The sequence below is a fragment of the Falco biarmicus genome, chromosome 3, assembly GCF_023638135.1.
Source record: "Falco biarmicus isolate bFalBia1 chromosome 3, bFalBia1.pri, whole genome shotgun sequence".
Lineage (NCBI taxonomy): Eukaryota > Metazoa > Chordata > Aves > Falconiformes > Falconidae > Falco > Falco biarmicus.
Window position 1 is genome coordinate 49,130,709 of NC_079290.1, and position 17,348 is coordinate 49,148,056.

Here is a 17,348-nt window from a genome sequence, read left to right on the forward strand (position 1 = left end):
GTGCTGCCATTCTTTCTCTCCTTTTGCTCTGCCTCTCCTCTCCTCTCCTCTCCTCTCCTCTCCTCTCCTCTCCTCTCCTCTCCTCTCCTCTCCTCTCCTCTCCTCTCCTCTCCTCTCCTCTCCTCTCCTCTCCTCTCCTCTCCTCTCCTCTCCTCTCCTCTCCCTCGCCTCGCCTCGCCTCGCCTCGCCTTGCCTCACCTCAACTCATCTTTCCCTTTCCTAGAGCTCTGATGAATTGATGGACCTTAGGCTTTTTACCTTTTTTGTACTCCCATATGCTTTCATACCTCAGAAATCGGTTGTTCTTTCAGTACTGTTAAAACAGTAAACAAGAAACAAACACAGGAAGAAGTTCAAACCTTTTCCACCTCAAGTTTTCCATTTTTGAACATTCATCTGAGTGGGTTAAGGCCTGCATGAAGAGTTTGGAACTTGCATATGGAGAACAAAAAATAAAACATTTTTTTTTCCATTAAAATCTCATTCTTTGAAGGAGATTATAAAAGGAAATAAGAACCTCCACTCTTAAAACATTGTCATTGCTTCTGTGAAGAGAAATAATACCATCTAGTTCTGGATGACCACAAGTAATGACTAACGTTTTGCAGATAACCCTGAGGTTGACACTTATTTGGCTTAACTATTTAGTGAATTGTTCTGAATAACGACTAAGATGGTTGAAATAGGAACTGTATCTCATGATCCTTTTGAGACACTTGTGGTTGGAGTTGTTAATTACAATGAATCATTTGCCTAATTCCTGTAGACATTAAGACCTTTTAATCTATGCACTGTGACCTTTGCCTTTTCCTCCTGGATTTATTTAGAACATTTAGCAGTAGTATTTAATGTTCAGATTTCCATTGTAGCTTGCTTAGTTGATACTTTATGTGCATTTGCTTTATAGGTGACTTTTATAGCTTTCTTCAATAACAAATGCATTAGATAAATTTCTAGCATATTACAGGCCTCTCAACATCTACTATGTTCATTTCTAGCCAACATCTGCAGTCTCAGTGTCTCTTTTCTCTTTGTTATTTTATTTTATTGTGATTTTACAATTTTTCCAATTAGAGACTCCATTTAATATATTTTAAAAAGCAATGATTAATTAGTTTCAAAGTATTCTTTTCTGTAATATTTATTTTTATAATATATGTCAAATACACATCACTTTAAATGTGGCTGCTAGACTGGCAGATAGTTATTTGCAGGTTTTTTCTACCTGAGAGCTTGTTGCATGTTAGAATGCTCCTTGCCTTGAACTAAAACTTGTACATTATTTAATATATTACAAGACTTGTTGTCTTCCCCCTCACAACTTCTGTGTTCATCAGCACACAGTAAATGTTATCCTCCCAGACCTACACAGGAATTTTGAGTTGCATGTGCCTTAATGCCTTCTGCTGTGTGACAGAATGTGTTCGAACATTATAGCTCCAAATGGTTGTTTCCTGTTATGGCAGATCTTTTCTCTGTAGATGACCACAAGCATTATGCCAACCGGTGACTTCTGCCTCATGTATATCAATCATGAGTTAAATATTATGGCTGGCTGAATTGCTCTGTCTGACTGATGTCAAGGGTGGATTCAGCCAAGCAAAAGCAAGCTGAAACAGACTGTGGACAGCCTGAAGATAGCAAGGAAAGGAAAAGAATGCAGCCATGGGACCTCCTGCTACGTTGTCAAAAAAAAAAACCCAAACCCCAACAACAAAAAAAACCCCAAACAAAACCTTATCTTCTTTACATCTCAAACCAGACTGTAGTTTACCAGTATGCTTCTTATTTAAACATCTACTGGCGTTAGCAGGCTGACCACACACATGCAAGGCTTTCTCAATGCAAAGGTTGTGTGGATGATATGTGGATTTGCCTAGAAACTTAATCCATTCTAAGCCAAATTCTTGGCTTCTGTCCCACTGGAATTTACTGACCTACTGAACCTGGACAGATTGTGTAAATGAAAAAGAGGCTAGGGAGGCTGGGTTTGGCCCAGATCTTGGCTGTTCATTCATATCACTGAGTTTAAGAACTCCTTGAAGTCCACACAATAAAATCTTACCTGTTAGAAAAGGGTTCAAATATACAATTCTAGCCATATACAGTTCTTGATCTATGAGCTACAGAATGACATCATGAAGTCATCCATTTCATTAACATAGTATTTCAATTAGAGGGTTTCTGTGCCTTGTTTTTTATATGATCTAAATATCCTGATGATCCTACAAGCTTGTAAACTAAAAACAAGAAAACCAGAGAAGAGTTTTTAAATCTCTGCTTTCCTTCTCTGCTTTGTCGTACCTGTGGGGAGAACCCTGCTAAAATAGCAAACTAGAGCTAAAAAAAAAAAAAAAAAAAAGACAAAAATCAAAAAAAAGAAAAAGAGATTTTAAAAAATGCTATATCATGAGCCTATTGCGGCTTAAAATCATTGTCCTTTAGCCTCAGGCAACATAGTGAGCTTGAGGCATGGGTAAATTTCACCATAACTGCATGCTTTTTCCTATGTTATTGCTGACTTACCATTGCTCCACTCTTTTTACGTGCTTCTTTTTATTTGCTCAATCATTTCACAGTCCAGTTGTTCTTTTTGGTCAGGTGGCCTATAACATTTAGTTTACTGTCTGAAACATCTCCAGGCTCAGTACATAATGACTCAACACCATTACCCATTTCTCCCCAGCCTCTTCTTATGGGGGCTAATAAATCCTCTTCCACCAGCAAGGCGATGGCAGCTCCTTTGCTTTTCTTCTGTCCTTTTAAAATAAAATATATCTTTTAATATCATGCCCCAGCCACCTTTCAGTTATGATACTGTATTATCTCCGCATTATTGTCTGTCCCGTACGGTTCCTTTTCTCCTAGCTAAACCTTTCATTTGTGTACACAGACAGACACTGTAATACCCCCAAGTTACTGAGTTCATTTTGCTCTATATTAGTGTTCATAAATATGAATTTCCCTTTTATCTTCCTTTCCATCTATACCTCATGTGCATTCCTTTCATCTTGGTTCAGCCTTGGACTGAACTTCTCACAACTATGGCATTTTGGAAAAAGAGCTTTGCCTGTGTGTGGCGGTGAAGTTTCCTATCTGTAGAAGTCCCTTTAACCCTGGCATGGTTGTTATGGTGCACAGGAAAAGCCTCTGTCACTTTCACAGATACAACTTGTAAGCCAAGTGTACAAGTTTGTTAGGAAGGGGTGAAATGTATTTTTTGTCTTGTGTGTGACTATAAAAATGAGAAACAGTCAGATTTTCTTTAATTATCGTTGGAGTTAGTCATGCTAGTTCTGAGCTTCTATTACAGCCAATTCACCAGGTTTAAATGATGAGCAATTTTTTTCAATACATTTCATTGTTTGAAGTTCTTATAATTTTAATGTTTACAAATGTTGATTGAAGGAAATTACTTTTACCTTATGAATTCTCTCCCAAATACTTTTTCAGGAATTCCCAGGTGGTACTCTTTTCCAGATTATTTTTCATCACCCAGGCTGAATCGGTGAAATACAACACATTCAGTCATGGAGTCCAAATGTTATAGATTTTCTAAAAGTAACTGTGGCCCAGTTTACTTTATAAAATACAATAACACATTACTGTCAATAACTCTGACTCCAGATTAGCAATCACGGCAAATACATGTTTACCTTCTTGTCAGTGGTGAGGACTCCCAAGACTAGCCTCCAAAATTTCAGCTGCAAAAACTCACATCAGGGTTCTGTTAATAAATGTCTTTTAAAATATTTTCACATAAAGCCATAAGTTTTAATTGACATAATTTTAAATATATTTTAATAATGTTAAGAATTATTTAAAAGAATTAGAAATAAAACTTTTTTTTTCCTGGTGTAACTTAATCTTCAACTGCCAATGAACTGTAGCTCAGCTCTTGGTTACAATTTTCTCAGTCGCAGTGTCTTACTCCTTGGAGTTCTTCGGCTAGTCAGTGTGTTGCCACCTATAACTTGTAAAGCAAGCAGTTATTTCTGAACATGTGCAATTTTCCCAAACTTGACAATTCACAGATCTTTCTCACTTTTACTTTTTTTAGGCAGGTATAATTGTCATTTCATTTTACTCATACTCCAGCATGTTCCACTCTTCAGGGAGAAATTCATGGACTTAAAAAACATCTGTAGGCATACTTTCATATCCCACTGAGTAGAAAGTCTGGAAATGGGAAGTACCTTGCAGGATGGAGCATCAGAATGCAGTGCTGTAGAAATCATAAGAATGTATGTAGTCCATACAGCAGACAAGATAGAAGGTATTGTTAAGTTGAAGGGTACAGAATAGGGGGGAAGTCATTAGAACCTTGTCTTGAACTGCCATTCTCACTGATGAAAAGCATCTCATCAAGTACCTTCCTTAAAAAAAAAGAATAGATTATTTAATATACATGTCATTTTATGTCTTTTGACTTAGTTTTGCATCTAGTACATATACAGACTTTAGAACAGAATACAGTAAACAGAATTACTGCTTAGTTGTCATTTTTCCAAAGGCATAATGCTTGTAGTCTATATTCCAGTATCCATGATCTGAAGTGATGCAATTTACCTTCTTCCTTTTAGAAAACATTCTTCTGTCTCTGTGAACAATATCCGTCTCTTAAAAACAGCTTCTATTTAGTTTTCTGAATCTAGGATTTGTCTTTGTATGTAGTTAGAATATGTGAATTCTTTCATATTCAGTAAGTAAATTCACTGCATTGGAAACACCACCTTAATCCTTGGATGCTGAGCAGTTCTTCACAGACCTGACTGAATGTGGATTTTCAGTCTTTCTGTGGAGACTTCAAGTTCTGGCTATGAAAAGACAGCGTGTTACTACCAGCTTTCTGTCCTCACTTTCAGAGAAACCTGAGTTGAGAACTCTATCACTCCTACTTCTACTATAAAATTTACATACGGTCTTTGCAAACAAAGAGGGTTAGGTAAGGAAATGGAACATAAATCTGTCTTAACCTGAAGACAAACAATTGAGTTCATAGTTACTCTCCCCCTTCCTCTCCAACCACTTTTGTCCGTCTGAAGTGGCTGTAATTAATAGCACTCATTTGGGTTTTCAACTGCAGTGATCAGACTTACCAACTTACTTTCTTTGGACTCTGGCATTCCAGCTCCTTTCATGAACCTCCAGCATTCATGGCTGATGTAAATAATAACATCAATGTCATTTCTGACATGTGATCCATACTAGGAGCAGATCATCCCCTTTTTTAATCCAGTGCTAGTAATTTCTCCTGTTCATCATCAGCTTATGAGGAGCTCAGGATTTTTGTGTGATTTTGGGGTATCAGATACTTTCAGCTATAGCCTAAACCTTTAGAAGCCATTGTGCTAGATGGTTAAACAGAATCCAGCTCATCTGTTTCTTAGAGAACAAGCTGACATAGAAGAGGACTAAGATGGGGAATCATTCAGAATTTCTGTTCCTTTTAGGTACCTCTGATTCAGTATGGTCTTAAAATTCTTAGAAGAAAGCCCAATCATGACAGACATTTGTAAGCTACTGATTCACCTGTGAGTGGCAAGTGTCCCTGAATTTTCAAATGCCAGCTTTTCCCTCCTGTAAGGAAAAAGTAGTATTTGACTTCCACAGTGTTGTAGGGCAACTGCAAGTTTGTCAACAAAACCTGATCAAGGCCTAAAGCATATGATTTAAGGAGTAGTTAGGCTAACCTTCTCCTTGCAACTACTGATCTGAAGTTAAATGGTTCTGTAGATCAGATGATGTCCCCTTTAACTGTAATTCAATAATCTAATACTTTTGTAGTACAGTCAAAAGTCAATTCAGGCTAAGAACTTTCAGAACAACTGAAATGTTGCACTAATTGTTCTTGCACAAACCCACGTGAGGAGTGGGCTCCTTAAATAGTGTTAGGCAATAAATGTAAGTGCTTTGATATTCAAAGACAGACATTCATTTTCTCTCTTGAAGCTAAGGAGTGTACATGAGATGCAGTGTGCTCTCATAATTTTGCATGGCATCCGTTACAGGCAGTAAACATCAGTCGTCAGGCTGAACATACCCCTGGTTTTGCCCACTATGGCAATTCTTTACTCCGTTGTCATGCTTTACCAAACTGCAGGCTGCTGTGAATAAGAATAAAAAAGTCCCCAGAGATCTGGAATTCTTGCCAGCAGATAAACAACAAAACAACCTTGCTGGCTACAAAGTGGTTAAAGGTTGGGTTAAAGGCTTGACAAACACATTACTTAAATGAATCAATTACAAAAAAAGATGAGCATGACAATTTTTAGCAGTAGGAAAACTGTATGTTGTTAGGACTGCTTAAAAACCTCTCTTGTGAGGCATTGCTTTATGGTGAGGAGTCAATGCACTGTTCTGCCTGTATACTACCAGTGTCTGCAAGATATATTCTGAGCAGATATAAAGGAAAGACCCAGTAAATTCCCCACAAAATAATTTAGGTACTAAATACAGATGAAAGATTTACCATGGTTAGGGTTTTTTTAGCACATGCAACAAAGTCTTACATGTCTTGGATTTTAATGTCTTGGCTCACACTATGATAACTGACACAAGACTGGTTTTGGTTACTGAGTCATTAACTAAAAAAAAAGAATAATAAAAAATCTGCTCCTTATAGATAGTACTAAAATAATTTATTAATAATAAAATTTAAGTACAGTTAAATTGGGGGAAAAAAACCCAAAACATGTATTGGCTTTGGGCTCATAATAATAACATTTTCTCCTGTTTTATGAGCCTCAGATTACCAAATAACCTTGACAGCTGAATCAGTGTTCCATGACAACAAGCAGGCCATTGATAAATAGCAACAAAACTATTAGATGTTGAATTTAAGAGATGAGTAATAGAGAAGATAAATTATAGGTTTACCATTTGACAGACTACAGCTTGACAAATCTGTGCTAACCTACATGTGTGTGTATGTGTGAATGTACAAAAGAGAGAAATAGAAACTTTTAAAGACAAAGGTGAAACCGACATGCCATGAATGTTACAAAGACATAAATATTTTTTTTTCATAGCAGTTAAATTCCTAATGTCTGTTATCAAATACTTAACAAATCATCTGTAAGTACTTGAAAAAACTACCACTTGTGAAGCTGTTTTTCTGGTTTAATTTTCATTTTTAATTTTAAGCACTGTAAGGTAGAAAAGAAGGGGAATTGCTGGTACAATCTTTAAACTGACCCTTGCAAACTAATAAATTCCAGTTAAAATTCAAAACCAGCAGCTTAAAAAGTTGCCAGCAAAAGCAAGAGTATATTCTGCTGGAGCTGAAAAATCTCTTCTGGGCCTTTGGAGAGCAATTTGCACTTCCTAGGAAAAACGCAACAACTGTATTTTGTCCTTTTCCTGTAATCGGAGTGGTAATGTCAGGAATTATTTTACTTAAAATTGAATGTCATGTATTCACTTACTTTAAAATGATAGGAACATAGAGGAAATCTGGGTCAGTGGCCACTTGTGTACGGAAAAAGACATGATAAGGACGAGCAAATGCTTCAGTCTTTCATAGGGGATAAATTCTCTAACATGAGCACCATGCTTCCAGGCAGAACGGTGGGCCTCCTGTCCAGACATTGATCCAGCAGCTTTTGACTTACTGCTGTAGACTCTGGTGGTTGCAGTAGAGTGGGATTCTTGTGCTCCCACTTCCCAGAGCAGATCTGCAGGTGGCAGGTGGCAGCAGTACTCCCACACTGGTCTTGACTGTGGTCTGGTAACATCTGAGTTTGACTGTCTTTCAGAGTTGTGGTGAAAACCCAATGTGTTTGATAGTTGTTATGCCAGCCAACAGTGATGGTCTTATAACATTATGTTACTAGAGAAAGATTGTACTTAGTGAGCAAGAATATAGCAATCAACTTACTGGCTTGCCATGTTTTTCCTTACTTGACTGGAAGATGCACAATAGTCAGACAAATTACAAAAGCTGAAGAGCTAGATGAAGTTCTGTGACCTGTGTTGCACAGGAGGGCATACTAGATGATCTAATTGGATCTTCTGTTTTAAAAATCTATTAATTATGCTTGTGTAAGAAGCAGCTGTATCTTCGTCAAAGTGGAATTAAACTGGAAATTCATCCTGCCCTAAACACTCTCACAGTAACTACTGGAGGCAAACTTGAAGCTTGACAAATAAATAAGAAAGATCAAAAGCAAACCTAGTGAAGGTTTTGGTTTATACAAACAATTGTGTGTGAAGGGTTTTCAAACATTTGTCATTTATTCAATTTTCATGAAACAGCATGAATGGTATGAACTGATGTTCACAAATATGAATTAAGAAACTCTTGATTGTATTGTCTTAGAAATAAATTATGCATATTTGTCCACACTACATCCATCCCTAATGTCTGTTATATGGGCATCATTTCCAAGGGGATGCTTATACCATTGTGATTCTGACCTTTAATGTGATATTCACCTTATCCTCTATTTATAAACAGAGAAATAACATATAACAGAAAAGCCATAACATATTCAGCTACAGCAGGTGCTTAGCATCCAGTATTCCTGATGCCCATAGCATTTTAGCTTTCAGAAGATCAAGAATATCCACTGTGTTTAGGATGCATATGGTAGAATTTTAACATTCCCCCTAAAACACAGATCTTCATATTTCCATGTCCTTCATGTTTGCAATGATGGATTGCCAAAAAGGTGCTTAGCCAAAAAGGGTTGTTTTTTTTTTTTTTTAACAAAAAGCTCAAGTTAGTCATATGCTTTCATCCAAGACAATTGGAACCTGAGCCAATTTAGTGCAAATAAAATACCTTGGAAGGATTAATTTATGCTGTCGAGCTTGTAATATGTGTAATCAATAGGAGTTCTCTGCATACATGGATTTTTTGCAAATCTTGCAGCTGCATCAGTGAGCCAAATGCAAAATCCAACACCTAAGGGCATCATGTAGATTTGTAATGCACCCTCAGTGTGCCTAAGGTCGAGAAAACATTGAGTGGATTACACAGATTCATATATGTATTTTTTTCATCTATGACAGATATAATATGAGCCCTAGTATTGTTAGTACATAAATTTCTTGGAATACAGTGTGTGAAAGAACAATGAAATCATGCCAAATCAGTCACACAAAAAGTTATTTTAAAAAGAAGGTTGAAGGGTCAGGCCTCTTTAGTGAGGTGTCATATGATGGAACATGTATGTGCCATACAGATCAGAGGCATGGTGGCAAAGGTTTTGCTAAGTATCTGTAGAAGATAATTAATACACAGACCAATATGTGGATCCTATAGGAGCTCAAAGAATTATATCAAATCTGCTGAAAAGCTTCTTCTTGCCCTCTCTTCTCATGTCGATCATCTGAAAGTTAGGCATCTAGACTGGGTAAGGCCTTTCTCGTGGAGTGTCTCACCCTGTTTACCAGATCTAGTTTTTAAGTGGGCTGAACTACCCTGTGGAGGAGCCTTTTTCCAGAGTCTATATAAAGGCCTGGGAAAAGCTTAAAGTAAATATTTGTGGCTGGAGTTAATGAAATGAAACCAATTCTGGACTGATACTGAAAGAGGGACCTGTATTGCAAAATGTTCTGAAGGTGCAACGTGTTTCACACAGGTTCTGTGCTGTTGAACTCGAAGTATGTGCTTGGGTATCCATACTAATGTAAAGGTAATGAAGGCAAAGGCTCCAGATCTTGAAATATAACTAGTTTTATATTTTTCCCCTTAACTGTTTCTCTGGATTATGAACCCAGACTAAAATGTTTTTCATTCTTTCCTTGGTGTATTTGTTTTACTGTAGAGCAGAACTTAGATTAGCATGTTTATTTAGAATTAAAGATGTTGGGTTATGGTTTTTTTGGGTTTGCCCTCCTCTGTATTCCCCTTCCCCCAGATTTTGGCAGCAGCGAAAAGAAATGGGACTTGCCTGTGCCATGAACTTCGAGTACATGAGCTAAAATTAAATATCCACTACACACAACTTGATGAAACTGCAAATGAATTAGTAATTTGTCAATCCCCACTTTTATACTTAGAATTAAACTAGAGGACGGTGCTATATTTTAAAAAACTTACCCCTCACTTCTCCCACTTTTTTCTCTATCATTGGCATTTGATCATTGCAGTGCCTACAAATGCTCCATGGCTAAGAAGAGAAAAGCTGAAGAACAGGTATCAGGTGTTCCCGTCAACAAAAGGAAGTCCCTGTTAATGAAACCCCGCCACTACAGCCCCAGCTTGGAATGCAAAGAAGAAAACGAAGACAGGACAGATTTACAGGAAGAGATCAGTGTCCTTGAAAGCAGCTCAACTTCAGGTATTTGTGCAGTGTGGCTGTGCTTGAACCTGAATTCCAAGGGAAGGGAGATACGAAACAGTATTTTCAAAAAGGACGCAGAATGTGTTTGACTTCTAACAGAGTAGGAATGGCGTGTTTCTGTATAGGTTTAACCATCATACTTCCAATTATTTTGTACAATCACTCCTCCTGGGGTATAGTAAATGCTTTGTAGGATTTGTACAGACACAAGTACTGCAGCAGGTCAGATATGGAGCAGCATCTGTTTCTCCACTAGCTCTGTGAACAAACAAGGTTAAGCCTACCACTGAGAAAAACACATTTATGAAGAGCAGATTTTCACTGGAATACATAGACCTCTCAGGAAGAAAAAAACCCAACCCACTTAGCAAAACATTGTTGACTTTAACATTTAGCAAAGCAATTTCACATGTGTGTCTGCTATGTGTGTTCTGTTTAACACGATTATTAGACTCAGCACTTTCATACTTGCTATTCCAACTCTGCTAAGCCAAACATATACAACAATTTATAGAAACTTCTACAACCTGTATGCTGGAAAATATGAAAGAAGATGGGGAGACAGATATAGCTACAGTACATCTTTATTGCTCTTTCTTTCTAATACATGTTTATAAACATTCAAGATGAACAAAAAAAATCAAACTAAATTGACTGTCAGATATTTGTTTAAGAAGTCCTGCACAAATCATAAATCAGGCAAGTGAGAAGAAATCAGTGGAATACATTCTGCATTTTTTTTAAAGGGAGGAGTCATCAGTAGATAGCAAATGCCAAGATAAAAACGATGTGATCTGGCACTGGGAAATTAGTGATCATAGATAATATGAACAGAGAATGAACTTATATTCCACTTAGATGCTGGCTTATACTGGAGTTTAAAGGTATTTTATTTTCCACTCAGTTTCTTCTTATCAAATATTTTGGAAAGATAGGGTGCTAGATAATCTCATCTAGGCTCCCTTTCCCATAAAATGTTGGACCAGATGATCTATTGAGGCCCCCCCTAGCCTGGGCTGTTCTGTGATTCTATGATGAACTGAGATTAGGAATTTATATCTTTATCCACTCTAAAAAGAATTTGCTTCAAAAAAAAAGCAAAATAAACCCCACAAATTTTATACATATGAATAATATAAAACACATAGAAGAAGAAGAAGAAGAAGAAGAAGGCTGTCTTTCAAATTAAAGAGTCAGATCCTGTTTCTGCCAAATTCAGGGGAGGTCTTTGTGTCTTTTCTATACAGCAAAGATTTCAGCCAGTTGTGAATTGTAAGCCTTCTAGAGGAAAAGTCTTTTCCAGAGGTCTGCATCCCATCAATGTGAAAGGCTAGAAGGGAGCTCCCTCTTCAAACAGACCATTAATTAACATGATACCAAATGTCTCTCTCTTTTGGATGACATTACTAAGCTAAACTCATCGTGAAAAAAGCTCTATGGCTCCCAGTGCCTATCCAGCCTGCGAGGAAGATTTCTGTTTCCTGAAAGCAGAAGGGGAGCTGTTTGAGTAAGAGTTCCAGTATGGGATGGGGTTCTGTTGTTTTGGGGTTTTTTTGTTTGTTTGTTTTGTTTATTGGGTTTTTTTGTTGTTGTTTTTTGGTGGGTTTGGGGTTTTTTTGGTGGTTTGGTTGGGGTTTTTTTAGATATATAGGTATTAGCTACTTTCTTCTTGAGTGGCCTCAGCCTGGTTCCTGGCCATCTAGAACTGCCCTCAGTAATGTGTTTTTCTTTCACTTGTGTCTGTCCTTTGCACAGCTTGCAGAACTTGCTGAAGAGGAAGTAATATGATGGGTGTAAAAGTAGAACTTTTTCCATATACGTATGAATATAAAATATTTAAGTGATTCTTTTTTTAAAAAAGGGGCAAGTGTTGGGCTAGGTCCATTGACGTAAATGTAGGGGAGCCCTATTTATGCCTAGCCCTTCAGTCAAAATAAAAAACCCCACTTTCCAAAAGATTTGATACCAGTGACATTTCTCCCAACTTGCTTGTGTCAATAACACAATCTATCTATCTTGCATTAATTTTGCCAGCTACAAAACAAAGTTCAGCTAAAGCATACAGCTGGTCTGGGTATGTAGGTCTATTTGTGATTTCTTAGTGTAATATTGCTCATTTCATTATGACCTCATGATTCTTGTCTGTTAATCAGTTAATGCTTCAGTTCATGGATTGATGCAACTGTAAACTAAGCTGAGTTTTGATTACTTTTAAAATAAATTTACAGCCTGTACAAGTGAAAAGCAAAGCTGGAACAGCTGAACCATTAAGGCTGGTTCAACAACAAATTTTTAAACATGGCATTTTTAATTATTATTTAAGCAGCAAAAATCTGGTATCATACCTTTACATTATTTTTTGTCTTTCGCACAGATTAATAATGGAAAAGACCTGTTATAACTATTATCAAGTTTTGTTTGGTTTGGTTTTCTTTTGAAGGGTGGGAGATTTCTTTTAAAAGTAGAACTTTTTAGTTTTTGAAATGACCCACTGATGGGATTCTGTTTTTTTCCAATTGGCAGAAGAGCAAATAACAAAAATCCGTTTAGCTAAAGTTATATATAGAGCCAAATCATCATTCTTACTATCTGAGATGTGAAAAGACAGCAGACTTTTTTATTCAGAATGCTGCAATGTGTGTGGTACTAGACCAGCTGCTAAAAAGTTACACTAAGGTTTACAGACATTTTTTAATAACACAACTTTATGCACAGAGAGCACAAGGCCACCTCTCCCTGCATGAGTCCAATTTTATGAAGAAGAATAAGAATTAATCAATATTTTCTTTTAACATATAACAAACAGTTGAACCAAACAATTATGTAAACTGGAAATGACCCAAAATGCTAACAGTTTGGCAGCAGTAAAGTGAAATGCATTGTGGTGCACATGTGCATTTTTGTCCCCCTTTTCCCCTCCACAATAATCTGCACTTAATAGGAATATTTTAAACTATGTAGCTAAGCAACAGAGGTAATTGTTGCTTTCTAGAGCTTTTGTTAGGCACTCTAACACAGCCCAAATATGCATAATTAGGTATAATGTCTATAAATCATTATTGTACACATGTGGGTAGTTAAGTGGATTGAGAGAATAGTTCAATGAATTGGACGTATTCACTGAAAATGCTTTTTATTTGTTTTCTGTAGTTCATAATACTTTAAAATTATCATAACCCTTTACACTTTCTCTTAATAGCTCGCTGTGTTATTGAGAGAAACTTCATTTGCATTTTAGACTATGCTTAATTTATTATTTAAACCTGGAGTTCTTCTGATTCAGGAGAGGACAGGCACATCTTATGAAATAGTCTGTGCTTGTTTATTCATCCTCCTTTCTAGGAAGTAAAATGTTAAATTTTTCAGTTTATGTTGAATAGATCCCAACAAAAGAATGTACCCTATAATCAGCATTATTGAAGGGGCTAGTGTTGTGACTAAATTCTTCCCTTCATCCAAAAATGCTTTTAGTTACTATGGCAATATTTACTTGATCCTGGCAAACCAGTGTTGATTTTAGAGAGATAATTACCAGAAAGGAAGATGATGGAGATGTATTTTTGAGTGTCCTTGTCAGAGGAAATGTTTATAAAAAATTAAATGAGATACAAAAGGCGTATTGTCTTCCACACTGACAACCTCTCCTGCATGCAGCCTCTGTTACCTGCTGGCTGCTGCTTTTCTTCTGAAGAAAGATGTTTATAAAGACAAGATGCACTTCAGTGGTGTCTTTAACAAGTCCTTTATAAGTCTGTACATAACAACCATTTCTGTTTGCTTGTGCATGACCTGATCTATCACTTAATGTGACAATTGCAGTGGTGACCAGGAGCTTGCCCTTTGTGAAGTACTGAGTTTTTTTCCCTCACAGTTTTTCATGGGATGTGGGGTGACTGGGAAAGCAATTAGGGCTCATTTGGAGAAAATATTTGGGACTCTTAAATGGAAGAAAAGTGAAAATAGATCAGAGAAATTTTAAAATGTGTGTCTGTGTGTGTGCTTGTGTATATATATACATAGATACATATGCATATATTATAGAGATTTCGTGTGTGTATATATGTATAGTACCTATCTATATATGGCACATTATATTTATATGAATAGATATGAATTTGTATGTGTTCTAAGATAATGTATGCCTTCACCAGCAGTGAAAAATGGCAACATATTTATTTCTTATATCACTTTGGAGCTATAATATAAAGTAGATAAAATCTTAGAAGGGCTTTTCCTGATGCTACAAGCAGTCGTTTCAAACACAGTCTTGGAATGAATTCAGTCATTTCAGAGTACCTTTGAGTAAAGAAACGGTGATTGGTAAGTAAATATCTTCATATCGTTTCTACAAGATACAAAAAGCAGTTATTCTTACATAATTTTCTATTGCTGTTTTTCTCATGCAGAGGAAAGTAGTGCAAAATCATCTGAGGAAACTCCTCATTCAGGTGGGCAAGAAAATTCCAGTCAAAGAAAAGATAACTACTCCAGCTATCAAGATGTTGTGGCCAAAACTTTGATGAACATGGGAAAACTGGCAAAAGATGCACCCAGTCAAACAGTGGCAGAAAATCTGAATGATAATGGCATTCAATCCTTAAAAACAGAAAGCGATGACACTGATGAATGTTATATGATTAACTCAGCTGAAGGAAAGGAAAAAACTGTTATTTCTGACCCAAAATACTGTTCATCTGAGGAAAATGAAAGTAACTCTGAAATTATGGACAATGAGTGGGACAGCTCCTCAAATTTCTCAGAAGAAACTAGTGTAAAGCCCCATGTAACTCAGAAGTATATTGTGGAGTGTAATCAACCTAGCATCCTGGAAGTTCCAGAAATTAAGAAGGAAGAGGTAGAATTTGGCCCTTGTGAAACACTTTGTGACTCAGAAACAGAGCAAAGAGCACCCCAGGAGTCTCACCCAGATCCTTTCGAGAAGAGAATTCAGAATCCCTTCCCTGAAAGTGAAGACGATGACAATGAGTGCCTGTCAGAAACCACAGAAGTCTCAATTGAGCTGGACAAAACAAAAGGGAACTTGAGTTTGCTAGAACAAGCAATCGCTCTGCAGGCAGAGCAAGGGCATGTGTTTCACAGCACCTACAAGGAACTGGATAGGTTTCTTCTGGAGCATCTAGCAGGGGAAAGGAGACAAACCAAAGTTATTGACATCGGTGGGAGACAGATATTTAGTAACAAACGTAAGGAAGTATTTTTGGCTGTTCTTATTGGCTTAAGCATGTATCCTGTGACTGATAGAGGATTCTGAGCTGGGTTTTATAGCAACACTAAAGAATCTGGAATTTAGCTGGTAATTTTGTTAATTATGTACCTTCACACTAGTGCCTTACGTCTAACCAGGTTAAATGCTAGGTACTTGGCTTCCTGTCAAACCACCATGCAAAATGATCAGTAATGGGTACTAAAAGGGCTGTGTACCTGGCACGGACACTCCTTCTCTTCCTTTTCCTCCTCCTCTGCCTCCTCCACCATAGGGTGCTAATACAAACCTCCTAAATTTCAGCGGCCAAAAGAGAAGGCATTAAAACGGTGCTTAAGGAAAGGTTAGGGTGAAAAGTTGGCCAATTCCAAACATACTACCTAATTCCTAAGCCATGTGTTTTCTGAGTTCAGTCTACTTCACGTATCAACATTACATTTTGCTACAGCCGGCACTTCTGAGCCAGGAAAGCACAAGCCATGCTCTTCTGCCTCATTCTCCATCAGCAGAATTACCAGTAAGTTCCAAAATCTTTATTGTTTCTGATGGTTTGTGGCATCCTACAAAACTGTAGGAACATTGCTCCATTTTCAGTACTTAATCAGGCTTCCAGAACTAGAGATTTAAAAGATTTGGGTTTGATTTGTGAACTGGGCTGTCTCACATGAAACTCCTCAATTGACAATAATTACAGAACATCAAGGGATGTCATTTTATAAAACACACTCCCTGCTGTAGTAAGTAACAATACATTAATCTGTCCTTTGACTTTTCCTTTTGGACTTCCAAATATACTGAGGTCACCCAGCACTGCTGCAATTTCTGCTTTTGGTAAACTAAATGTACAGTGTTACTTTAGAGCAGTCCCTGAGGACATTGCAAACATTATAGTAGTTTAGTTATCTAAAATTTTAGTGTATGAGGTAACTGACAAGTTTTTTTAGGAGTTGCGTCTATAAAATATTTCCTGTAGTAGTTAAGAATATGCATGCATTTTTCTGACTCAAGCAGTCTTTTCATTAGCATGTCTGAAGCTGTACATGCACAGTATTAGTCTACCTCCTTGCTAAACTACATGAACCTTGATTTGCTCAGATGACTATGGTATATGCAGGAATTTCACAGATACCTTTTCTTATCCTGAGACCAGCCGTGTTCAGCAGGTTCACATTGGTGTCAATGTGACTGTCCCACAGCACATGTAGAAAGGAGCAGTGCTGGCAAGCATGGCAGAATCTGGCCCTTCCTGGTTTGCCTCATATTATCAGTTGTAGTTCGCAGGTGAGTTTGGATCCAACACTCATGGAGGAACAAACTAGGCTTTGTTCAGGTTGTATAAACAACATATGATTCTAGTCAGTGTGGTATCAGGCACATAATCTTTTCAATTTACGTAATTAGCTGGGGTTTATTTCTAAAAAATCCACCATTGAATCCATCAGCTCTTAATTTTCTTTCTTGGATGCTACGTCAGAAAAAACATGGCTTAAATTTATATTTTTCCATCTTTTTAATGATAAACCTTTCCAGTTAGTGGGGGGGGAAATAAAATCATATTTCAGGGTCCCTCTATTTCCTGTCCACTATTGCAGCACTTTCCATTTGCAGTGATTCTAAAAAGCATATGGCCTCCTGTTGATGCTCAGTCTATTTTCTTTTCTCCCTATTTCTTTTCTTTTTTTTTTTTCTTTTTTTTTTTTTTTTTTTTTTTTACCTAAAAGTGTGCCAGGAAGTTTAACCCTCAGCTGTCTCTGGCAATGGTGTCCCTAAGAATGTCCTACCTCTCGGTTCAACAAATGGAGCTTGAAGGAGGCTTCTCCCTGTGCTGGCTG

The 17,348-nt window shown here is 37.1% G+C and overlaps 1 protein-coding gene across 3 annotated transcripts in view; it reads left to right on the plus strand.

The window, feature by feature from the left end:
* The window catches only part of ST18 (ST18 C2H2C-type zinc finger transcription factor), a 101,263-nt gene that overhangs the window by 40,014 nt on the left and 43,901 nt on the right, over nt 1-17,348 (plus strand). For all 3 annotated transcript variants that reach the window (XR_008820971.1, XM_056333042.1, XM_056333043.1), the window contains exons 5-6: nt 10,099-10,289; nt 14,699-15,496. Coding sequence is in view for 2 of the 3 variants with exons in the window: in XM_056333042.1 (XP_056189017.1) it covers nt 10,099-10,289; nt 14,699-15,496 (989 nt within the window). In the remaining variant the exon portion in view is untranslated. The remainder of the gene's footprint in view (nt 1-10,098; nt 10,290-14,698; nt 15,497-17,348) is intronic.